At 40.6% G+C, this 21,467-nt stretch overlaps 1 protein-coding gene across 3 annotated transcripts in view; it reads left to right on the top strand.

Annotated features, from left to right (window-relative positions):
* EEF2K (eukaryotic elongation factor 2 kinase) overlaps positions 1–19,956 on the top strand; it is a 34,308-nt gene extending 14,352 nt beyond the window's left edge. For 2 of the 3 annotated variants that reach the window (XM_080387039.1, XM_080387040.1), the window contains 14 exons: positions 525–562; positions 3,301–3,472; positions 5,313–5,462; positions 6,944–7,076; positions 7,748–7,875; positions 8,475–8,676; positions 8,948–9,015; positions 9,780–9,857; positions 10,654–10,716; positions 11,998–12,132; positions 13,351–13,539; positions 13,948–14,072; positions 15,539–15,717; positions 16,349–19,956. In XM_080387039.1, the coding sequence (XP_080243165.1) occupies positions 525–562; positions 3,301–3,472; positions 5,313–5,462; positions 6,944–7,076; positions 7,748–7,875; positions 8,475–8,676; positions 8,948–9,015; positions 9,780–9,857; positions 10,654–10,716; positions 11,998–12,132; positions 13,351–13,539; positions 13,948–14,072; positions 15,539–15,717; positions 16,349–16,458 (1,770 nt within the window). In that variant the 3' untranslated portion in view covers positions 16,459–19,956. Of the gene's footprint in view, positions 1–524; positions 563–588; positions 2,678–3,300; positions 3,473–5,312; positions 5,463–6,943; positions 7,077–7,747; positions 7,876–8,474; positions 8,677–8,947; positions 9,016–9,779; positions 9,858–10,653; positions 10,717–11,997; positions 12,133–13,350; positions 13,540–13,947; positions 14,073–15,538; positions 15,718–16,348 lie in introns of those variants that run through there. The other variant, XM_080387041.1, reaches the window with a different exon arrangement.
* The last annotated feature ends 1,511 nt before the right edge of the window (positions 19,957–21,467 follow it).

Genomic DNA, 21,467 nt, shown 5'->3' with positions numbered 1-21,467 from the left:
TAAAGCAGGTTCTCCTAGAGCAGGCTGCACAAAGTCACATCCAGATGGGTTTTCAATGTTTCCAGAGAAGGAGACTGCACAGCCTCTCCAGGCAGCCTGTGCTAGTGCTCTGAGTTACCTTGCTCTATGCTACTGAGGTGGCATCTGGGGAGGTGATGCTGTGTTTGGCACGTCCTGTATGGAAGCCTAAATGTGGAGAGCATGAGGTCTGTGAAGCCAGCTTCTCTAGGCAGTCACAACAGAGCTGATTCCAAACTAGAGAGAGAATTAAAACAGCTTCTTTGAAAGACATACCATGTCTGCCTCATGGAATATTGAGGGGTGGCTTATTCTCAGTGTCTTTTCCCCAGGTTTGTTCTTACACTGGCAGTGGGTTTTCACTTTGAGGAGATAGATATTGTATAGAGCCTGTTTGAGAACTGCTTTCTGCAGGATGTAAAGGGGGAAGACATGCTTGTGTCTCTGGTTGGATATTAACACTGTGGAAATGGCAATGCTGAAGTGTTTGGTTTTTTTCCCCCTAGCCTTTTGGCCGTGGAGCAATGAGAGAGTGTTTCAGAACGTAAGTATCTGCTGGCTTTATCTTTGTTGGCCTCCATGCAGTATTTTCTTCTGTGGTGACTGGAATTTCACTTAGGTGTGGTGGAAATTGTGTAAAGTGTGGCTCCCCATTGGCTCCCCATTAGCTCCCTGTGGTGCCTTTCTGAAAGGCGTAGCTGAGGGTTTTATTCCTGTTTGTGTGACTCTGGCCTCAGCGCAGCGAATGGGGTTCAGAAAGCAGAACATTCTTGTAAAGGAAGTACAAGCAAGCGTCATACAGGTATCCAGTGAGCTTGCTTTGGAAAGTCAAGCCTTTGCCTGTACTGGAACTGCAGTGGGATGGATAATGTGCAATCATGTCTAGTTCCAGCAAGTATAAGACTACTCAATTAGCACTTTATAAATTTATGCTATTTTCACCATCTCTTGGAAGCAAAATACTGATAAAAGTACAGAGCTACTTGGAAAAAAGTACAGAGCTACTACAAAAGCCAGTTCATTTCTGTGTTCCTGGTGTGCTAAAATATCTTTGATTTTGATATGGGGCCATAGGCGTGTACAGCCTGAGGGCAAACTCGAGGCTTAGTTAGGCAGAGAAAAGGGGAAGGAGTAGCTGAATGGTGCGGTTTCAACTTGGAAAGCCTCCCTCAGGTTATCCTTCCAGGGTTTACTTTGGGTCATGTATACCAGAGTAATACTGACTAAGGCAGAGCTTGAGCACTAACAGTTACTCTTTCCAGAATGGTAAAGCGTGGAGGAGGAACTTTCATTTCCTCAGAGAGTGTTAGCAAATATGGTTGCGGGCATCAGCATCTAGCTATAAATCAGTTTGTGCTAGAAAAGTACCCCACCCTTTCCAGTCTCTGGAAATGAGTGTTTCCTGGAAAATACGCAAGTGTGTGTTTAAGGTCCTTCCCCCTTCCTTCCAGCTGTGGAATCCAGAGAAACTGGATTTCGTGTCTGGTTTCACTTCTGGAAAGAGAGAAACTCCTGAATAGTAGAAACACAATGTTTTGAACCTGAGCAAAAAGGAGGAAAAGTAACCAACTCTGTCCTCCAGTTTGGCAGTTTCAGTATCAGTTCGTGCTAGTGGTTGTGTTCTTGCAAAGCCAGATAGACACAGCAGTGAGTGAAGCCTAGGAAGTAACAATTCTTAGCCTGCTGACATTGCTGCTGACGTTGCTTTTAGCTCTTGTTATTTACCAAATTCCTCTTTACACAGTATCTTGAGTAGTGCCATAAACACAAATTTGTCTTTGCAGCTTTGCTTTAACCTCTTGTATAAAGAACGTGTAACTCATATGTCTGCTTCCTACTGCTGGATTTTCCGTAACTCTCAGCGGTGTACTGGTATTTCCCATCAGGAGTGCTCTCTTCTAGATTTTTTGCAATTCTGCAAGTTATTAGTCATGACAGTGACAGTGTTACCTGCACTTTGCTCAACGAACTTCAGAGAGTATTTGCTTTAGAAGAGCACATGAACTGACTTGTTTTATGTGGAGAAATGTGTTTCTTCAGAGAACTGGAAAGGTTTCCAATCCTGGCTGAAATTCTTATCTCACTTGCTTGTTCCTTCTTTCCAAAGCCTCTCTTACAGCGACTGCCTGTCCATTTCTGCAGGAGGACAGATAATCTGAAGTTGCTTTGCCTTTAGGGTGTCCCCTGTACCAAGACCTCTGCACTGAGGTCTTGGAGAGGAAAGGAAGGAGGGGGGAGGGTTGAGAGTTTGAGGGCTGCTAGTAGTTCCTCAAAATCTACGATTTGCCATGGCACCGAGAAATGCTCACAGAACCATTGTTACTGAGCAGAGTATGAGAACTACTCAGTAGCCATCTGTGCCTTATGCTAGATACTCTTCTTCATACTTCTCCTCCTTCAGACTGGCTTGGCATTGCTTTGGTCTCCAGCAATACCACTGCAGCCACAGTGGAGGAGCTTTATACCTTTTTGCTCTCTTCTCTGGTGAATTAAGTTCTTGGGAGAGGGGGGCATGCGTGGGGGAAGTGCTTTCCCCCTTGTGTTCCATATAAATGGATGAGGCTGCTCTAGGAAAGAAGACCATGTCTGCTTTGGAATTCTTGAAAACTTGTGGGCTTTTTTTCCCATTTGACTTGAATGCTGGCATCTTCTGTAAACAGTGAGTCCCTGCTTAATCCATTTGTTGGCAGGCAGCAGATCCTCTGTTGTCAAAGTTTTCCCTCCCCTGCCCCCCGCACTTTTGAGGGATCTATGGATTAAAGATTTGCTCATCAACAAAAGTTAAAGGCTACATCATAAGAACTATCAGGTGCAGTTTTCCTTCTGGGAGCACAGAGGGTACTTAGTCACCCCTGTGTGTTGAGAAGGCAGCAGTTTGCTGTTATAGGAGAGGCTTTTCTCCTCAGTTCACATTTGAAAGGCACTCCCTGTTAATTTATGCAGGAAATAATTGTTGACATTAGAACAGGGTGTTGAGGTGGCACCAACCCTTCATGCTCTGGGGTTGAGGGGAGCGGGGAGGGAAAGGCAATGAGAAAAGGAGGAAGTTCAGAGCAGTAGCTGCAGTGCAACCAGATACTTTGGCATGTCCCAGTCACTCTTAGGGCATGTTGCTTTTTCCCTTGCCCCCTACCTGTGCTTTGCTTTTCACCTAGAATATCTGGTAAATGACTGAAGAATGCTCATCGCAGGGCCTGGCTCTGTCCACACGGGCAAAGGAATGGGAAAGATTGAATTAAAATTCATAGTTTTCTTTTCATCAGCAATTGATTTGTCTTTCAGGAAAAAGCTGTCCAACTTCTTACACACACAGAACTGGAAAGGTGCTTATAACTATGTTGCCAAGCAATACATAGAGAGTGTGGGTAGGGATGTGTATTTTGAGGATGTCCGACTTCAGATGGAAGCAAAACTCTGGGGACAAGAGTACAACCGGCACAAGCCACCAAAACAGGTACATTCAAATATCTTGCTAAGCAAAAATGCAGTCTTGCTTTCCTATTAGATTAGTTTTCAGATTAGAGGGAATTACTTGTCTCACATTCCATTAAATTTAATTGTTTAGATAGATTATTCTGCCCTACTGTGTTTTCCCTTTAAATGATAACTGATTTTTAATGAAGTAAATGCAGAAATTGCTTTATATTTCCAGCATTAGGAGCTATGTGTTTGTGAATGTCTGACTGTTCTCAGCTGTTGACCAAAGACCAAAATAAAATGGTGTTTGTATTGCTCCTTTTGATATTTACACAGCTGCTTTTGAGATAACCAGAGATGTGACAGAATTTATTGCCAGCAGCAGTCTTAGTAAGCACTTAACTGTTAGTGCTCCAGGAAGGTAGAGGCTTAAATCTTGTAAACCTATCTAAACACCTAACTAGTGTTGATTTTTAAGAGCAGCTGCAAACATGAATAAATTTATGAAGCTATTCAAATACAGATTTCTGAGGGGTGGTCAAGAATTTTTCCAGAAAATGAAGATACTGTGGATTTCTTTCCTTCAGGTGTCTCGGTGACAATACTAGCACATTGTGTTAAGTGCAAAGCATTAAGATGTATGAAAGTCCTGGATGGATCAAATACCACACTAGGCTCAGGGTATCAAGAGAAGTCCCATCCTCTGTGCTAGGGATGTGCATAAACACATCAGATTCAGGAAGAAGTGGTTTTACTGCTTTGCTGGCTGTATTTCTGTTTTTTTGCAGTCCATGCTAAATGTTTTGTACAGCCAGCACAGCTTCGCGCTTTTCCATGCTAGTAAATTGGATAGCTGCTGATAAAAGCTGGCCATTGCATCCTGGGGAAAAACACCTCAAGCAGCAACAATCAGCTTCTTAAAAGACAAGAAACTAAAGTGCAGGGATGAAGGACTGCAGCTGTCTTTCACTCCCAGCCAGTAGAGCCTTTTTGTTGAGTACATCCACTGTATGTACCAACAAAGCATCCAAGCCCCTTTAATCCATGGCTAGTACTGGATGCATGAGTGTAACTGGCTTCAAATGAGTGCAAGAGGCAGCTTGTAGGAAGGGTGCTGTACACGCACTGTGGTATCTTGGTTCCTGCTCTTGGCTCTACCACAGACTGTGTGTGACGTGACAAGATGCTTGGGTCAAGAAGTATACCTCAGTGTGGGGGCCTTAACAATGTAATAGCCAAAATGAGAGCTTCTGGATATGCAGACTGTGTGCGTTGCCTCCCAAATGAGCGTTAGTTAAGAACTACCTGTCTCACAACAGCAAGGTGAGGTTATGGAGTGAAGTGCACAGAGAGGAATCTAGAAATCTGGAAGTTTAAAACAGCACGTGGGGGAAAAGATGTAAACAAAGCGAGAGTTGTGATGGTTTGTCCTTTAGGAATGTGTCTGGGTCAGAGGAAGGAGATGAGGCAGGGTACAGAAATACTTGAATGGTAGATGTCTTCAGTCCTTCTCTGAAAAGGCATTTCTTCAAGTTGTGCAGTAATTACTGTATGTTGTGCTCTCTGGGTATAGACTATTTGCAGTGTACTCTTAAGGTGCCCAGAAAAATAAAATAGAAAAGCAACACTTACTAAGGATTTTCAGAAGAATTTGTTGCAGAAGTGAGCTGTTTTGAAGTGACTGCTTTTAATTTATGGAATTCCTCCAATAGCCTAATGAGCATGTGACTCTTCCACCACCCCCTTGTCAACAGACAGATCTTTGCAATTGTTCAGCATTTTTCATTGGGAAAGTTTTCACAGCTGGGGGATTCACAGACGCTTTGATCTGAAGACAGTATTCTGTTAGTCATTGTTTATCTTCTTTCCCTCCCCAGGTGGATATAGTACAGACCTGTATTATTGAAATGAAGAACAGACCTGGAAAGCCTCTCTTTCATTTGGAACACTACATTGAGGGCAAATACATCAAATATAACTCAAATTCTGGTTTTGTGCGAGACGACAACATTCGTCTTACTCCGCAAGTGAGTCTTTGTTCAGTGCTTTCCATAAAGTCTGCTGAAGGGAATTTCTTGGCTCTATTTAGAGGTCTTGCATTACTGCCAAGAAAGGAAACTGCAGGCTTTCCAGTACAATGCCAAATTAATTTCTCTTTTTGCAGTATGTCTGCCTCTAATTTGGGGCCTGCTTTTTCAAGTGCTGAGTGCTTCCTTATTGCATTTCACTGTCTTGATTTTAGTTGAGACAAACATGGTTAATACTCTTTGGAAACCTTAAGCTCTTTGACTCTAATCATAATTGCAGACATCAACATATTTCAAACTCTCAGATAAAGGGGGGAAAGAGACTTCTCATGTAATATGTACTAAGTAGTCTTCTGGTGCCTCATGTAATATGCAAAAGGAGGTGGCAGATATCCAAGTCATGTAAATAAGAAATCTAGTCCATTTGCATGTAAAAATCTGGGTTTTTTCACTTATAACCTCTGAAAAGATCATACTGAGATTGCATGTAGAAATACAAGTACATATTTCATGTGATTCTTGGATTTTGTGCGAGAACTTTAAAATACTGGTGAAAAAATGCAGTGGTAAGCATAGCAACGGAGTGTTTTTACTGGGGTTTGAAGGTTTTGTTCTTTTCCTTTTTTTTTCATGTATTTTTAAGGTATTCATCATGATGCTTAATGTAAGCAGAGGGTTTATGTTCTGGGCTGTCTTTTGTACACTGAATCAGTGCTATGCTTTCACAGGTTGGGAACAAAATGTTCCATGAGATTTGCTGCAGTTAAAAATGTTTGTATATCACCACCAGCCACCTCCCCCAGGCCTGGCAGTACTTTTTTGGAGGCCTTCCCAGAAGATTCCTAATGTCTCAGCTTCATGCCAAAGAGAAGGGTGCTTTATACCTGATTCTTGAAACACTGCTTTTAACAGTACAAATGTACATTTCGTTATCTGATACATGGATGTAGAGCCAGATCAGCCATTCAGGGGACCTCCCAGAGGGCATAATAGGGGAAAGAATTTGTGGGGATGCTCCTGTTTACTTTTCTTTAAAAAATGTGGCAGAGCTTTGCCTGTTGGCAGAAGGAACCAGTGTCCCAGGACTGCAGAGCTTGGAGATCCACAGGCATGGCCAGGATGTTTATGCAGAAGTTACTCTGCAATGGCTTCAGAGCGCATTGTTGTTTCTTCTGCCAGGCAGCCCCCCACTTAAGCTGAAGACTATAGTGGAAAACAGAATCCCCAGTACAGGAAGGAGAAATAGAGCAGTCTCCTCTCCCCTGCATGTTCCCACTGCTGCTTTTCACCTTACCACTTTTAGCCCATCTCTGAAGTGATGGCAGATTAGAGAAGGTCTTAGTCTTTGGTTGCTTCCATCATGATGTTTATACCAGTTATATTTCACCAATAGGGTTATCAGACTTCTTTCTCCATTTATAAAAGGTGAATATGTGTTGCTGTTTTCAGTAGACCTCAGACATCTTCTGTGGTTCTTCCAGGCCTTTAGTCACTTCACCTTTGAACGCTCAGGACACCAACTCATTATTGTTGATATCCAGGGAGTTGGAGATCTTTACACAGACCCTCAGATCCATACAGAGAACGGTACAGATTTTGGAGATGGCAACCTAGGTAAAATCCGTGATCCTGTTTCACATGTTAATGGATGCTTATTTTCTGTTCCTAGCTGTCTGCTGAGTAGCCATTACATGACTGGGTGAGCAGGCACATTTCTGAGGGCCTTGAAAACAGCTGGGGAAAGTTTATTGGAAGGGGTCCCTGAACAGGGCCGCTGTCATGCAAGGGCACATCTAAAATGAGAGCTAATCCTGGCTCATGTCTCCTGGTCTACTCTTAAACAAGTAATGAAATGAATGAAATTTCTTACAATGTAAGAGCAATAATTATGGCCTTTAATTTCCTTGCCACGTTGCAGGAATGGATACAGCTGAATGTGGAGAGAAGCCTTGCAAATTTTTAAAGCTCCAAGTGTCCATGCATGTAATTGTTCATAGGACACAACAAGTTTTGTAAGCAGGATCAAATTTAGACATGTCTCTCATGATGCAGCCAAATTAATTAATTTTTTATTATATCCTGTGCGTCTCTTGCAGAGAGTAAAAAGCCCTTACAGGTTTTAAAATAAAAGGGAAATGGGTTGAGCTGTGTCTGTTATAAAGGACTTTTTCTTTCTCTTTTGATTTTTTAGGAAATGTTTTGGGACTTCTAGCTTTTGATAAGTAAACCATCATATAAACTTCAAGTAAACCCTTTATTCCCTTTTTTTTTTTTTAATGCTGTAGGTGTTCGAGGTATGGCCTTGTTCTTTCATTCTCATTTCTGCAACAAGATTTGCAAAAGCATGGGTCTTGCACAATTTGATCTTTCATCCAAAGAGAAAGATGCCTTGGATTGTAATAAAAAATTGATTGTAAGTGCTTGATCAAGAAAGTATAACTAAGCAGTATAGCTGGTTTATTCTAACTTTAAAAGTCCTGTAAATAAAAATAAAATATGCTATTTACATGGCAAATAAAGCCACCTTAGTCACTAATATTGCAGTTTAAAATACAGCAGTTTAAAGCTGACTTATCCATACTTCTCTCTGAGTTAATACTGTAGCTTTAATTAATAGAAAACCATGTAACACATATATTTAGGATGAAGTATATCTTTGAATGCTGAAATCATTAGTAAGTTTAGTATCTCAAACTTAATTTGGGGAGAAAAAAGAATAGAAATGCTCATCTTTAACTGATTTCATTTTCAACTGATATTAGTGGGAATGGGATTTGATGAAATGCTTTGAATGAAATTCAGTTGTAAACAGAACTCTCTCTGACTGGAACAATGCCAGGACTTGATATTTTGTGGGAGTAGAGCTTTTCAAAGCAATAGTTACATATACATGTGTGTATTTATACCCACTCTTTTGTAGAGGACTCCTAATAAACATTCATGTTGGTTTATGTGGCATGCTGAGAATACAGAGAAGCATTATTCATGGGACTTCCTTGTTATTTTACCAAGGAATCTGCTCAAACGATTCTCCGTGGCACAGAGGAAAAATGTGGCAGCAGCCGGGTGAGAACTGTCTCTGGTAGTCGGCCTCCTCTGCTCTTCCGCCTGTCTGAAAACTCTGGAGATGAAAGCATGAGCGATGTAGCATTTGACTCTCTACCCTGCTCTCCTTCCTCAGCAACTCCTCACAGCCAGAAGATGGACATGCTTAGTGAGTGAGCCTCATACGTAACTTACTTGGGGGTTCCTGAATGCTTGACAGTGATTTGTTTTGTTGGTTTTGAATACAACAGTGTGTTTTATTTAGTCCAGAATACTTGTCTGTTGCATTCCTCTTTGAGCAGAAATAAAACTAAAAGAACTATGTAGATAATTTATGCACAGATGCTTCTGTGAAAAAACTGCAGTAAAATGATAGTATCTAGTGCTTTCTCCTCAAGCATGTTATTCTTACAATAAGAAACAAATACTTTTCTTCCTAGATTGGCCTGTGTTCAATGAAGTAGATAACTTGGTTCACAAAGACTATGATCAGCTTGATAACCAAAGGGTGAGTACCTTTCCAACAGAAAATGACATTGCGGTTCTTTAATGAATGTGTTTTTAAAAGACTGCTTGAAGGCTTTGTTCAGTAAAAGCACATAAAGGCACTCTGCCTGCTTTCATTGTTGCAGGTCGTGTTACCTGCATGTATTTGCTGTTTCTAATAAAGGAAGAACATTTAATTTTAAAATAGTATTCATTATTTTTTCTCCTCCAGAAACGTATTTGCATCTGGTGTATTTTAACAGATAATTAAAGTGTGTGTCTGTTACCATGCATGCATGTTGTGACTTTGGCACTTGTGCCAGCTGCTGTGGTATGAAAGCCAAACAGAATCCCCATTGATTTGGTCTCTGCAAATACTGGTACTGTGGGATGTTAGAGCACCTCACCTGCGGAGGCTGCAGCACATTTGCAATGGGCATTTTCCAGCGCTAGGACCTTAGTACCAGGGGCTGTCGGTTACTGTTTTAACTGGCTACCACTGAAGACTGAGAACTATTCAGTGGACTCTTGGTTTGATAAAGTGAGTCCTTAATGTTTTTTCTTTTTATGTATCTAAGAGAGAACACAAACTTCAAGAGTACCTTCTGAGTCATTAACTCTTGATCTGTCTGTCAGAGGTACATACCACACAACATACAATCATTTCCATCCAGTGTATCCATCTGACATATCTGATTGAACCAGCAGAAGGTTTAGCAAATGACAAGCTGAAATCCTTACAAAGGGTAGGCTAATGCTGTGATGTTTTCTTCTTATCTCCTCTAGGATTCTGAAAATGGTGGAGACAGTGGGTATCCCAGTGAAAAAAGAAGTGAACTAGAAGATCTGGATCATAGAGAGAGGGTAAGAACCTGACTGTGGGTTTGGCAGAGTTGGACCTGTTAGTACTGTTTCCATAAAAAAATCTTATTTCTTATCCCTCTTGGTCTAGACTTTGTAAACAGAGGAAACAGTTGGGAAAATTCCCACATGTTGTAAAATTACTTGTTCATCTTGGGAATGTTAATGATGCTTCTACAGGAAAAAGACAATTTGTAACGAGGAGCTTAATTTCAAACATTACATTTGATTGCTTATTTTTGTGGGGGTTTTTTAAGATTCTGTATTGCATTTGAGAAATGTAGGTAGCTTCTTGTCATATGGAATCCATGAATATGATCTACTTTCGGACTGGTTTACCCTCTACTTTCTATGACTCTATATGTCTTGAGATATTATAGAATTTAATGTTGTTGTTAGTTAATATGCAACTTTAGAATTCCTGTACGTTGGTTGGTTACTCCTTTAAAATACAAAATTAAATAAAAACTTTTTGACCTGAAGATCTTAACTAGATATTTCATTAGAAAATGCGAAAGAGAATACTGCCTCCAAAGATACCACTCCTTTTGTCACGTCTGAAGCAGCAAGGTCTTTGTCATGGGATATCCTGTTTACAGGATTAAAGCCTGGATGTGCCATATTCTTTACCATTTCAGTATGTTTGTTTTTATACTGTGGTATCACTGAGAGGAAAAGATCCAGTGGAAGCTATTTTGGTCATCACTATTAATTTTGCTGGATAGGAATAGTTTAGAGGGATAACTGGCACACATCAGTCACTGCAAATTAAATGATGCCAATCTTTACATTAATGTAGGGCCATTCAAACAACAACCGAAGACATGAATCTGATGAAGACAGTTTGGGAAGCTGTGCAAGGGTAAATCAGAAATGTTCATAGACGATGAGTTTGCCGCTCTGTTTATCCTTTGTTCCATTCATCTGCCATCTAACTTCACATCACTAAATCAGATGTCAGTTTTCCTTCCTTTCCAGCTAAAGAATGTTTATTATATATTAACTTACCACTCTGTGTTGTTTTCTTTTTTATTTTGTCTTTATTTTCCACTTAAACAAGTACTGTTATGAACAAATTTTCACCTCGGTAACTAATCCCTGACATAAGTCAGTGATTATGCATGGGTTTTTCACTGAAAAAAAATTATATGGATTTTTTTTCTGCCTAACTAAATTATATTTCCTTTCTGCACTCTGTTTTTGGAATTATGTCCCATATGTGGTTGAGCGACTTTGTTTTAAAATGTGCCATGTTTGAAATAACCTGATGGTAGCTCTCTTCAGTGTGTATCTAACTGAACTAGGGAAGACCAGACCTTGTTTTATGTTTTTACAAAATGTAGCTTCTGTGATACTTAGTTTCTGTGGCTATAAACTTAAACAACTCTATTCTGCAAGGAATTAGTAATTATTCTACAACCATTAGTAATTTAGTTACAGATTTCAGAATTTCCTTGTAGTGATTGTATGTTGCTGTTTCAGGAAATTGAAACAGCTTTAACATATTGAAAGTTAGGTGCCAGCATCCTTCCCTGTTGTGTTTCCCCTGTGTACCTCCAAAGGCTTTCATTTTGATGGGGTTGTTTCTGGCTACTGTTTCCCATTCTCCCATTATGTTGAAGAGTTGTTTGTTCTCAGTTGTGTTGGATGACCGGAGAAACACCAATGCATGTATTGCCTATCATCTTCTGCATTGTTGCTTTTAATTTTTCTAGAGTTGTAGAATGCAAGCAGCATTTAAAATGTTTTGAACTGAAATTCTGACCAGAAAAGTATGGGTTTAATTTTTTTTGTGCATTGATGACTTCAGTGCTTGCAATGTGCCTATTCAGGTGCTTCTTTTTAAAAGTACCTTTTTTGTTGATTCAGAACTTAAAGATAATGTGTTGCTTTGCTGATGTCATTTATGGAAGATATTTAATGTTTGGATTAGAAATAGAGGGCTTTACTCTTGTTTCTTTAGGGAAGAATAATAAGCATTTATTCAGCTACTAACATGACTTTTGAAAGCTATGTCTTAAATTACAGTATTTACTAATAAGTAATAATATTAATGGAGGCTTTGATTTCTGGATAGTAATCCATATGAATAGTGTGGAAATTCTAATCTTGGATAGAAATAATAGTATATTCCCTATTTCAGGTCAGTGTGGAGAAATGGAATCTCTACAACTCTTCCAGAGTCCACATCCACAGACCATCCTGTGTTGCCCAAGAAATTCAGAGGCTCAATGCACTAGAACTTGAAAAGAAAATTGGGAGGTCAGTCCTTGGGAAGGTAAGATGGGTCTAGTGGTCCTGTTCTTGCCAGCTGGAAAGAAACGTCTTGTATTTATTACTTACGCAGAGGTGTTGCCCAGCATAAGTTATTTGTGTAAGTGAAAGTAAGTAACATATCTATAGCTTTCTGTCACCTACTGATATTTTATAAGTGACATCTAAGCTTAGGAACCCATTAATTCCATCTGCTTTTGGACTTGCAACATCTAGACTCTTTTGGGAAGGACCCTGCTGTTGGTTCATCTGCCTTTCCAGAGGCATCACGCAAGATAGTGGGATAGATACGGTGTGCCTGACCCACATACCTTGCAAACAGGCAAGGTTGAGCTCCTGAAAAATGGCAGCACTGACCAACTCCTTTTTCTCCAGACTATCTCAGATGATTCAAATGTGAATGAAGTGTGGGTTCATATATGGGCTTAAGCCCACACTCAAAACGCACAGTGTAGATCTTCCTGAACATCATGAGAGCCTCAGATGCTCAAACCTTTTGGTTTGAGGAGACCTGCCTTTCCCTTGGGCATAGGAGGAAAAAACGCCCTCAAAATCCCATGGAATGTTTGGAATGAAATGCTGCCCCCACTGATGATAAGGACTTCAGCGATATGACGATTTTACCCTGGATAACCACCTTGATTTTCTATGCCTCAGGTTAATTCCTTTTCTGTGAGGGCTCTTGCTGTACGTAAGTCTGTGACCCTTAGTCATGCCGTTTGCCCTGCTGGCTGGCATGTTAGGCAGTTGTAGGCTGGGTGCTTTTAACTATGACTCCCTCCTAAAGGTCTCCAAGGCTCTAGCAGATATGCTGGGACATGCCCGTAAGACCTGGTGCACTGATGTGGCAACCTACTGGGATACTGCTTGGGGCACACTAATGTGGGAAAATGTTGTGGCAGCTACTGTCTTGCTGAATTAGCTCTTTTATCCCTAGTAGTCAAGTTTGTAAAGCTTGTATCTGAGCTTACAGAACTGGAGAGGCAGCTACACTGTGTATAATCATCACTTTTTGTCTGTTTAATCTGTTCAGGCACAAGTCAGGCTCCAGGTCTGTGTGTTATCAAACTAGTCCTCTGCTCAGTCACAGAGGCGCACAATTAGCTTTAATTAACTAGTCATCTCAGAGAGGTATTTTTGTGCCTTAGTATGGGCACAGGGCTTTTGAAGAATCAGATCTACGTTTAATATTTGTGTCCTTTCCTGTTCAATTGTGTTCTAGGTTCATTTGGCCATGGTTCGCTATCATGAAGCTGGGCGTTTCTGTGAGAAGGACAAGGAATGGGATCAGGAGTCAGCCCTGTTTCACCTCGAGCGTGCTGCAGACTGTGGGGAGCTGGAAGCCATCGTGGGATTAGGACTCATGTGCTCTCAGCTGCCACATCACATTCTTTCTGAGGTCACTCTGGAGGTAAACAGAAAGTTCCAAGAAAATTCCAAAATGCAGAATGGTGGTCCATTGTAAAAATAACATAAGAATAGCAGGAAATGGAGACAAAACAATACCCATAGCTAGGTGTTCTGTAGCCTTTTCAGAGAAAATAGATAACGTTGTAATTAAGCACTTGGACAAAGCAGCAAAAAACTGCTGCCTGTACCTGGTTTTGCCAGCAAATGACTGCATGCTTTTGGAAGTTTTTGAAGTGATCTTCACTGTTCAGCTTCTTCGTTTCTTGTGTCTGGGTATGTTTCTCAGATGTACTAAACACTTGCAGCCATTACTAACTTGCAGAAACTGTTTTAAAGTGTGTCAAGTGTTAAAGGAAGGGATGTTTTTACTTAGAAACATGCACTTTAAAGGTCTTGTTTGTTTTACTAGGACACGAAGGAGAACAGAAATAAAGGATTTGATTACTTGATGAGAGCAGCAGAAGCTGGAGACCGACCTTCCATGATTCTGGTGGCAAGAGCATACGATACAGGCATAAATCTTGGTTCAGACAGGTACTGTGCATGACTGAGTAACTTCACCAGTGGAGTACCACCAAGTTAGGGGGAGCAGGGGGAGAAGCACTTGCTGTATGTCTTTCATATAAAAAGCTGTTTTGTCCTAAGTAACACTATGAAGTAGTGTTTTTGAGTTACTTCAGGCTTGCCCAGGTATGAATAAAAGCAGGGTTTAGGCCATGATATATTACAGACAGAAAGTCAGAGATCATTTCCTCTGTTGGACACCTGCACGTGTGTTGGATCCACCTGCGTGTTTGAGTTTAGCCCTTGTACCAAGGTTGCCCCATGATACCCAAGGTTTTTTTGCTCTGAAGTTGGTGGTAAAATTCGCCTTTACTTCGCTGGGAGTTGCATACTGGAAGATCCTGGGGAAAAATGAACAGAAGAGTTATTCTAGAGATGTGGTACTCTAAAAATAAGTTAAAAGTATTTACAACTGCCATGTCTCCTCCTTAGTGATTTTTTGAAAGCACAGGGGTTTTTTTTAAATGTGAGGTTGTTTTTCTAATAAACCTTTGAAAGATGCTGTAGAAGAGGAGAAATAGGTGAAGTTGTAAAGTGGCTACAGGTGGGATGCAGTCAGATGAACAAAGTATTTGTCACAGTTGTAGTCTTTCAGTGCTCTTCATAACGAAAGTACGAATGGAAATTTCACAGGAACATTGTCTTAATGCTGAGGATGTTACTTTTAGTTAAGGATGATTTTAAGCTTGAAAATGTTTAAAAATGCTTTTACCTCAGTAAGTCTTTTTCAATTTGGCCAGCACTGCTATCTTGGTAGGAGGGGTAGGAGCAACATTCTGACGAAGAAATAGATCGTGATTTGCCAAAAGGCCACACAGTGTATTGGTTTGATTTTTTTTTTTTTTCTAGCATTTTAGATGAGCTTTTAGAAGTGGCCAAATATTAATTTCCTTAGGTACTAAATGTAATAGGTGGTGATAGTGATTTTTCTGCTTTTGTATTGTAGCATGTCTTTGTTATTTGAGTTTTCTGTTTTACACAACAGTGAAACTCTTGGCAATTATGAAATTTAAAATAAAATTAATCTTCTCATTGAAGTGCAGAGTGTTCTCAATATGAAAATCGTTGGGTTTAAGGTACTTATTAAACAAGACTCTCTGCAACTTCAGATTGTTTCCAAATAAGTTATCTTCACAAATATAAATGCCAGACGGAAACCGTACATCTAGTAATGAAGCTCAGACTCTGGAGTTGAGCAAGACACTTTAGTCTGATTCTTTCTCCTCTGTAATTACTGCATAAAGTGACCCCAGCCTAATTTTGATATAGTCATCTGATGCTGCAGTGTGGAGTTAGTGAGCCTCCATAAGAACATTTGCTTTCTTGGAGACCATCAAGGCTCTGAGAAGGTAGTGCAAAATTGAATTCTGAATCTCCAATGCAAAGTACATACGTTTCGTAATGCAACCATCTTCAAAAATTATTTTTAACTTCAGAGTACAGGATTGGAAGGAGGCGCTGTACTGGTACAACGCTGCACTGAACATGACAGACTACGATGAGGGAGGTGAATATGATGGCACTCAGGACGAGCCCCGGTATCTGCTCCTGGCCAGGGAAGCAGAGATGTTAATGACGGGAGGGTTCCAACTGAATAAGGATCCACAGAGATCAGGTGAGGCCTCGTTCTGTTTCTATAACCAGTAGTCCTGTTTTTTCCTTCCCTTTTCACCCAGCATGTATCCCCAAAATACATTTCCTACTTTCAGCTGTTATACAGAGGGTCAGTACCCTCAGATTTGTGGATGAAGCTGTAATGATGCTGGGTGATACAAGGCTGGAAGCAGTGAAAACAAGATCTTGCCAGTGACTGGGGTGGTGGGTGGTGCCAGGTCCAATCCTGTGACACAATGAGTCACTAGGAAGCAACCTTCACTCCCTGTGAGGCCACTGAACTGCAGTTTGCTGCTTGTATTTTCAGTTACACCCATGACTCCCAGGCCCTATGTGACATTGTCTTAGTTGTTTGTGTAATCTGCGTGTCAGGCATCTAAGTCTTAGAATCGTCTTGGGGGATCCTACAGGCCAGTCCTTCTAAATAGAAGAGCCATCAGCAGCCAGTCATACAACTTTCAATTTGAAGAGCAAAAGCCAGATTCCCAGCTGATGTAACTCTGCTGATGGCTATTAAAATACACCCAAACATCCGGCCCTCTAGTTTGACCTCAGTTTCTCTTTTTGTCCTTTAAATGCTTCAGAATAAAGAGGTGGTTTTTGTTTAACCACGATACTATTTCCTCCTCTAGGTGAGCTGTACACAGAGGCAGCAGAAGCAGCGATGGAAGCCATGAAAGGCAGACTGGCAAATCAGTACTACCAAAAAGCAGAAGAGGCTTGGGCGATGATGGAAGAATAACACTGCAATTAAGCAGTTCTTGTATATAATTTTTTTTATGGACTTGCTGCATTTGCAGCTAAAAAGATCTATTTTTATGTCACGTTACCAGGTTCTTTTTTCATATTTTAGTTTTCTAATTTTTCTTTAAGGGGAGAAATCCAAATGTAAGTGGTATGTAGGGTGCCATAGCATACTTCTGCTAGTGTTTTAAAGCTGTAATACAGACACTTGTGCTTTTGTGCTTTTTTAGCTGTTTAGAACTGAGGGGCCTAGTTTTCCTGAAAAAAAAAATATATATTTGAAGCTGATGTTTAGGTTTCACATGTTCTGTTTTTTACAGAGCAGATGATTGGTGTGTTTACATTTTTCTTCTCCTCCTTGCAAACAGAAAAACACCTTCCTAAATTTTCACTGTTTCTTCATCGGTTTTGGTGTATCTCACCAAGTTTGTATGTGAATGTACATTTTAAATTTAAGCATGCAGCTACTAATTTTAATAAGTAGTCTCAGTCTAGGGACACTTCTGTTATTCTTCTCAAACAAATTCCAGATAGAATCCTTACAGTTTGGGGAGGGCCTGGAAGATGCTTCAGATTGCAGTGAGGATAATCAGGGTGGAATATGTTTTATCCATTACCAAGATTGCACATTTTTCCATCAGAAAATTGCTGATGTTCCTGGTGAGGCATCCAGCTACCTCTCATTTTCACATTTTGCACCATATAAGCAGCTAGTTGTATAAAATTCTACTGATCTTATGTGATATTTGTTCAATGATGTGCAGTACCAAGATCTGTAATACGTGGGTAATTTGAAGTTACTTTTACAGTGACATCTCAATTCTCACTGAAGCTAGATAATCTCACTTAAAATGAAAATATACTTTCTACTTTCTACCATTTCCAGAGGGATGTTTGAAAAGCTTAGAGGATGTTGATTCAGCAATTTCTATGTATAGAAAATAATTGGTCTGGTTTAAATAGCTTTTAAAATAGTGTTTTATCTGCAAATGGTATCAAACACAAGTTAGAAAAAATCGCTGGTTAAAAAACGCAGTATTTTCCCCAAACACTTGAATTTCTGTGTCCTGTTTGCATAATCCTAACCAGTAACGGGAGGACAAATACATGGTGATGGTTGAATTATCGTTGCATAGAGGTAAGTTTCTTCCAAATCCAATGTTTTATTCCAAAGCTGCTGTGCCATCTGTATGGGTAGTACAGAAGCTATTCCTATTTCTTGGTCATGGTTAACAGTCATGTTTTGCAGGAGATTAAGATGGAAGCTTTTGCCTTCTTGGCCTTACAGTCTCCTGGGGGTGTAAATTGATCTGAATAAGGGGCAGCCCCTGTGAATTGCTGAATGACCTGTAATGCTCACTAGCCTCACTTTAGCTGAGCTTTTAAAAGCATGCTTAAAACAATGCAGCCTGCTAGATGATGCAGTTGATTTCATTGGGACTTCTTGGATGCATAGCCCAGTAATACTAATTTCTTGTAAAATCTAGAAACGGTTCAAGGAACAGAAATCAGTTCTTTCTTACCTGGATGAGTACCCACCACTGGGCTCCAAACTCGTGCTCCCCATTTACTCTTTCTGACAAGTGGATCTTGAATTAATTGTTTAAACAGCATGATGTTAGTAACAACAGCCACCATCTCCAAGGGGTGATATCCTGGTGGTTAAGGACGTGAGGTGGGAAGATTTGAATCCTTTCTAGGAGAGAAGGAAAAGTTATCCTTGGGTGTTGTACTTCTAGGTGGGTGCTATAACCACCAGGTAGTTGTAGCCATGAGTAGCTTTGCAACACGTGGCCACATCTTCTTGTGGTATGATGTAGGGTGTGTGGGAAAGTAGTGCTCATGACCTTTTTATTTTGTTTTTTGTTTTGAGAGTGAAGGTCTTCACCTGTTAATGGAGGAATGCCTGATTTCTAGATCTTAGTTGGGCTTAGGTAGGTATTAAGCTAGGTACTGAAAGAACCAAATCCTTGCACCTAATATGCTAAAACAGAACTAGAGTTTGTAAGCCAGCAAGTGAGGTGGATGTTTTAAGTGCCTAGCCAAAGTTCTGGTTTAGGTGCCTAAGGCCTCTTTTGGATGTGGCCTTTTTGCTTTTTCAGTTCATAGCATTAAAATATCAGCTCTTAATGAAAGGTGAATGTGCCATTCGCCTCTGAAGACAGCTGAATAGTCAGTGTTTTGTGCAGAACCAGTACAGTGTAGGCACTACAAAAAATTCAGACACAAGGATTTGTTTTCCTCATAATGTATTGATGCCAACTCTTTTGAGATCTTCTTTGATGAGAAAACATGTTTAACACTACCACCAACCATGTAAGGAGGAGAGGAGTGTGCCCATCCAAAATGTACATGTAAAGGATGTAGAGTGTAATTATTGATACTTTTTGTTGTAGTTTAATTTGCTAAATTCAGTAGTTGCTAAAGCTGCTGACAGTTCGCTGTAGATCTGATATGTAAATATGCATGCAGCCCAGTGAAAAAATTATGATTAATTCTTTGTTTGCAAATACTGCTTTTTTAGTGATGAAGACTACCTTCTGTCCTAAGGTGGTATTGTTAGTTAGCTATACAACAGAAATGTCAATAATTTGAAAATGTAAATTGTTTACAGAAATATGCACAACTTATTCTATTACATTCTTTTGAAGAGGAAAAAGTAAATATTTGACATACGTTTAGAATTATATTGCTATATGCTATTGCTGTATTTTTAACCTATTCACAATGAATAAATAAAAATCTGTATTTTTTAAAAATGTGAAAATAAATCTGAGACTTGGCCTGCCAGAATTTACCCAGTTTCAGAGTTTCAGGATGTCAGTGGGAATCTCGCTTGGGTAAGGACAGTGAGATAGAAGCCTTTGTTTGTATGTCAGACATACAAATACTGATTGCCTGCATCACTCTGTTATCTCATCCACTTTGTCTGGTTTCATTCTGGCTAGTCAATAAAGTTACTCTTTTTGTCACTTTTCTCAGTTAGAATTTTAGTTATTGGATATGGGGAGTTGGTTTTTTTTTCTTTATAATTTGCCAAAATTCAATCCTACTATTACAAGCTTCCAGAAGTCCTCTGTGTTGTTTTTGTTATTCTGTCCCTGATTTTATTTGCTTTCAACAGTCAGAAGTAACGAACTGGAAGGGAAAAACTAGATGTGTACCAACATAATCTGCTTTCCTCAAGAAAATGAAATGGTTGATGTGCTGTTCTATTTGCATTCAATTACACACGCAGAGTCTTTAAATAATATGGGACAAGATGTAAGGACTGAAAGGGCTCGTTTGCAGGACTGCTATGGAGGCATCCTTATGCCTTCGGTCTTTGCTTAGTCCTGAGAAAAGAATGGAAGTACTTGGCTTTCTGTGATTTGAGGTGGGAGAGTTTTTTGTCATGGCTACAATATCTAATGATACACTGTCATCTTCAGGATTATTTATTCCCTTTTCTGTTCAAGAATAAACTCTGATACCCTTTTAAGCTGTTAAAAATGGAGCTCTTACTGTTGCTTTTTTATTGCTTTGTTTAAACAGGTATAATTTATTTTTATATATTATTTATATATTATAAGTATATAATTTAACAGGTATAATTGTGAAATTGTTCTTTAGCAAAAGCCCTTTGAAATAGCAGAATCTCTTAACAAAAAAGCCCCTGCAGGGCCTCTGCGCAGCAGTGACACTAAGATGAAAAATGACAAAATTTGGCCCTGCAAGTCTTGTCTTTAGCTATAGTTGCTGTCACTGAGAGCTGGAGTGCTTGGCAAGTGTAACAAAGGAAGTGGGAATAGCATCCATCAGAAAGCATGGACACAGCCAACACTTAGAGCTTATAAAGTGTAAATAAGAATATTTCCTGTTTATTAATTACTGGTCTGTTGGACTAATTTGAATCATCGCTCTTCCCCACAGGTACAGTTTCACTTCTGAGAGTAGAGTGACCACTGACCCACACAGGTGGGGCTTAGGTGGGCCAAATCAGAACTTCTCATCTAAATTTTAAAAGGGAGGATTGTGCTTGAACCTCAGGTTGGATTCAGGGCCAGTGCTTCTGGTGGTGAGTCAGGCTCTTCTCAGGCTGAAGTTCAGGGGCAGCTCTCCTGTGTGTTCCACTGCTGGGGACCGGAATACGGGGATGGCTCACGGGTGTGTGACCATCAGGCCTGGTCCCTAGTCAGGGATCTGTAACTGATGGAAGTGTTGGGTCCTTGCGCTATGGCTAACTCCTGTGCCAGGAAACCAATACAAAGAGGCTTGGTAGCTTGGGTTATATTGTGAGTTCTCCTCTAAGTTTTGGTGGGGTGTTTTTATAATTTGGAAAAGGTCTCATAATTACCATCTTACTTTGCACTGGTAAAATGAGAAACCTGGTGACTCAACTGCTACCCCCAAAGGGCAACTTGTGATCTTATCCCCTGTGTCACACATGGCTGATGTGAATCATCCTGGGTACGCAGATTTCCTTCAGTCTTCAGACGTGTCTCTGTGGCCAGGCACATAAATATTTTGGGACCGGAGGCTTAAGCTCACCCACGGCCGGGCAGAAAAGCACTTCTCTGGGTGGGTGTTGGCAAAGGGACCTGCGGTGCTGAGCAGCCCTTCCAGTTAAGGAAACCAGTTGTAAGATGTGCTCTGTGCAGCCTCGCATCTTCCCTCCTGCATGCCCCAAAGGACGGTACCCCATGTCCAGTGCTGCACGGACGACACCTGGGAGGCCACTCCATCAGGCTGCTGCCTGACACTGTACTGCCAGAACAGCTTCCAGGGGATTTGCTGTGTGAAGCCCATCCAGGTCTGCCCACCTTCTCTCCCTGCACCTCCCCCATGCTGCTCTGCAAAGCCAGGGCCATGGGAGGGGGATCAGCTCCCCCTACTCTCAACAACCCCCCATCCTTCTGGAAGGCGCTGAGCCAGGAGCGGGAAACTGGAGCAGGGTCCCGTTGATGCTCACGCGTGTGTGCACAGCAGCACTCGGCGGCAGGGAACGTCATGAATGCCATTTTTGTA

The sequence above is a fragment of the Falco punctatus genome, assembly GCF_963210335.1.
Source record: "Falco punctatus genome assembly, chromosome: 4".
In the NCBI taxonomy this organism is placed as follows: Eukaryota; Metazoa; Chordata; class Aves; order Falconiformes; family Falconidae; genus Falco; species Falco punctatus.
This window is presented reverse-complemented; position numbering and strand designations above follow the sequence as displayed.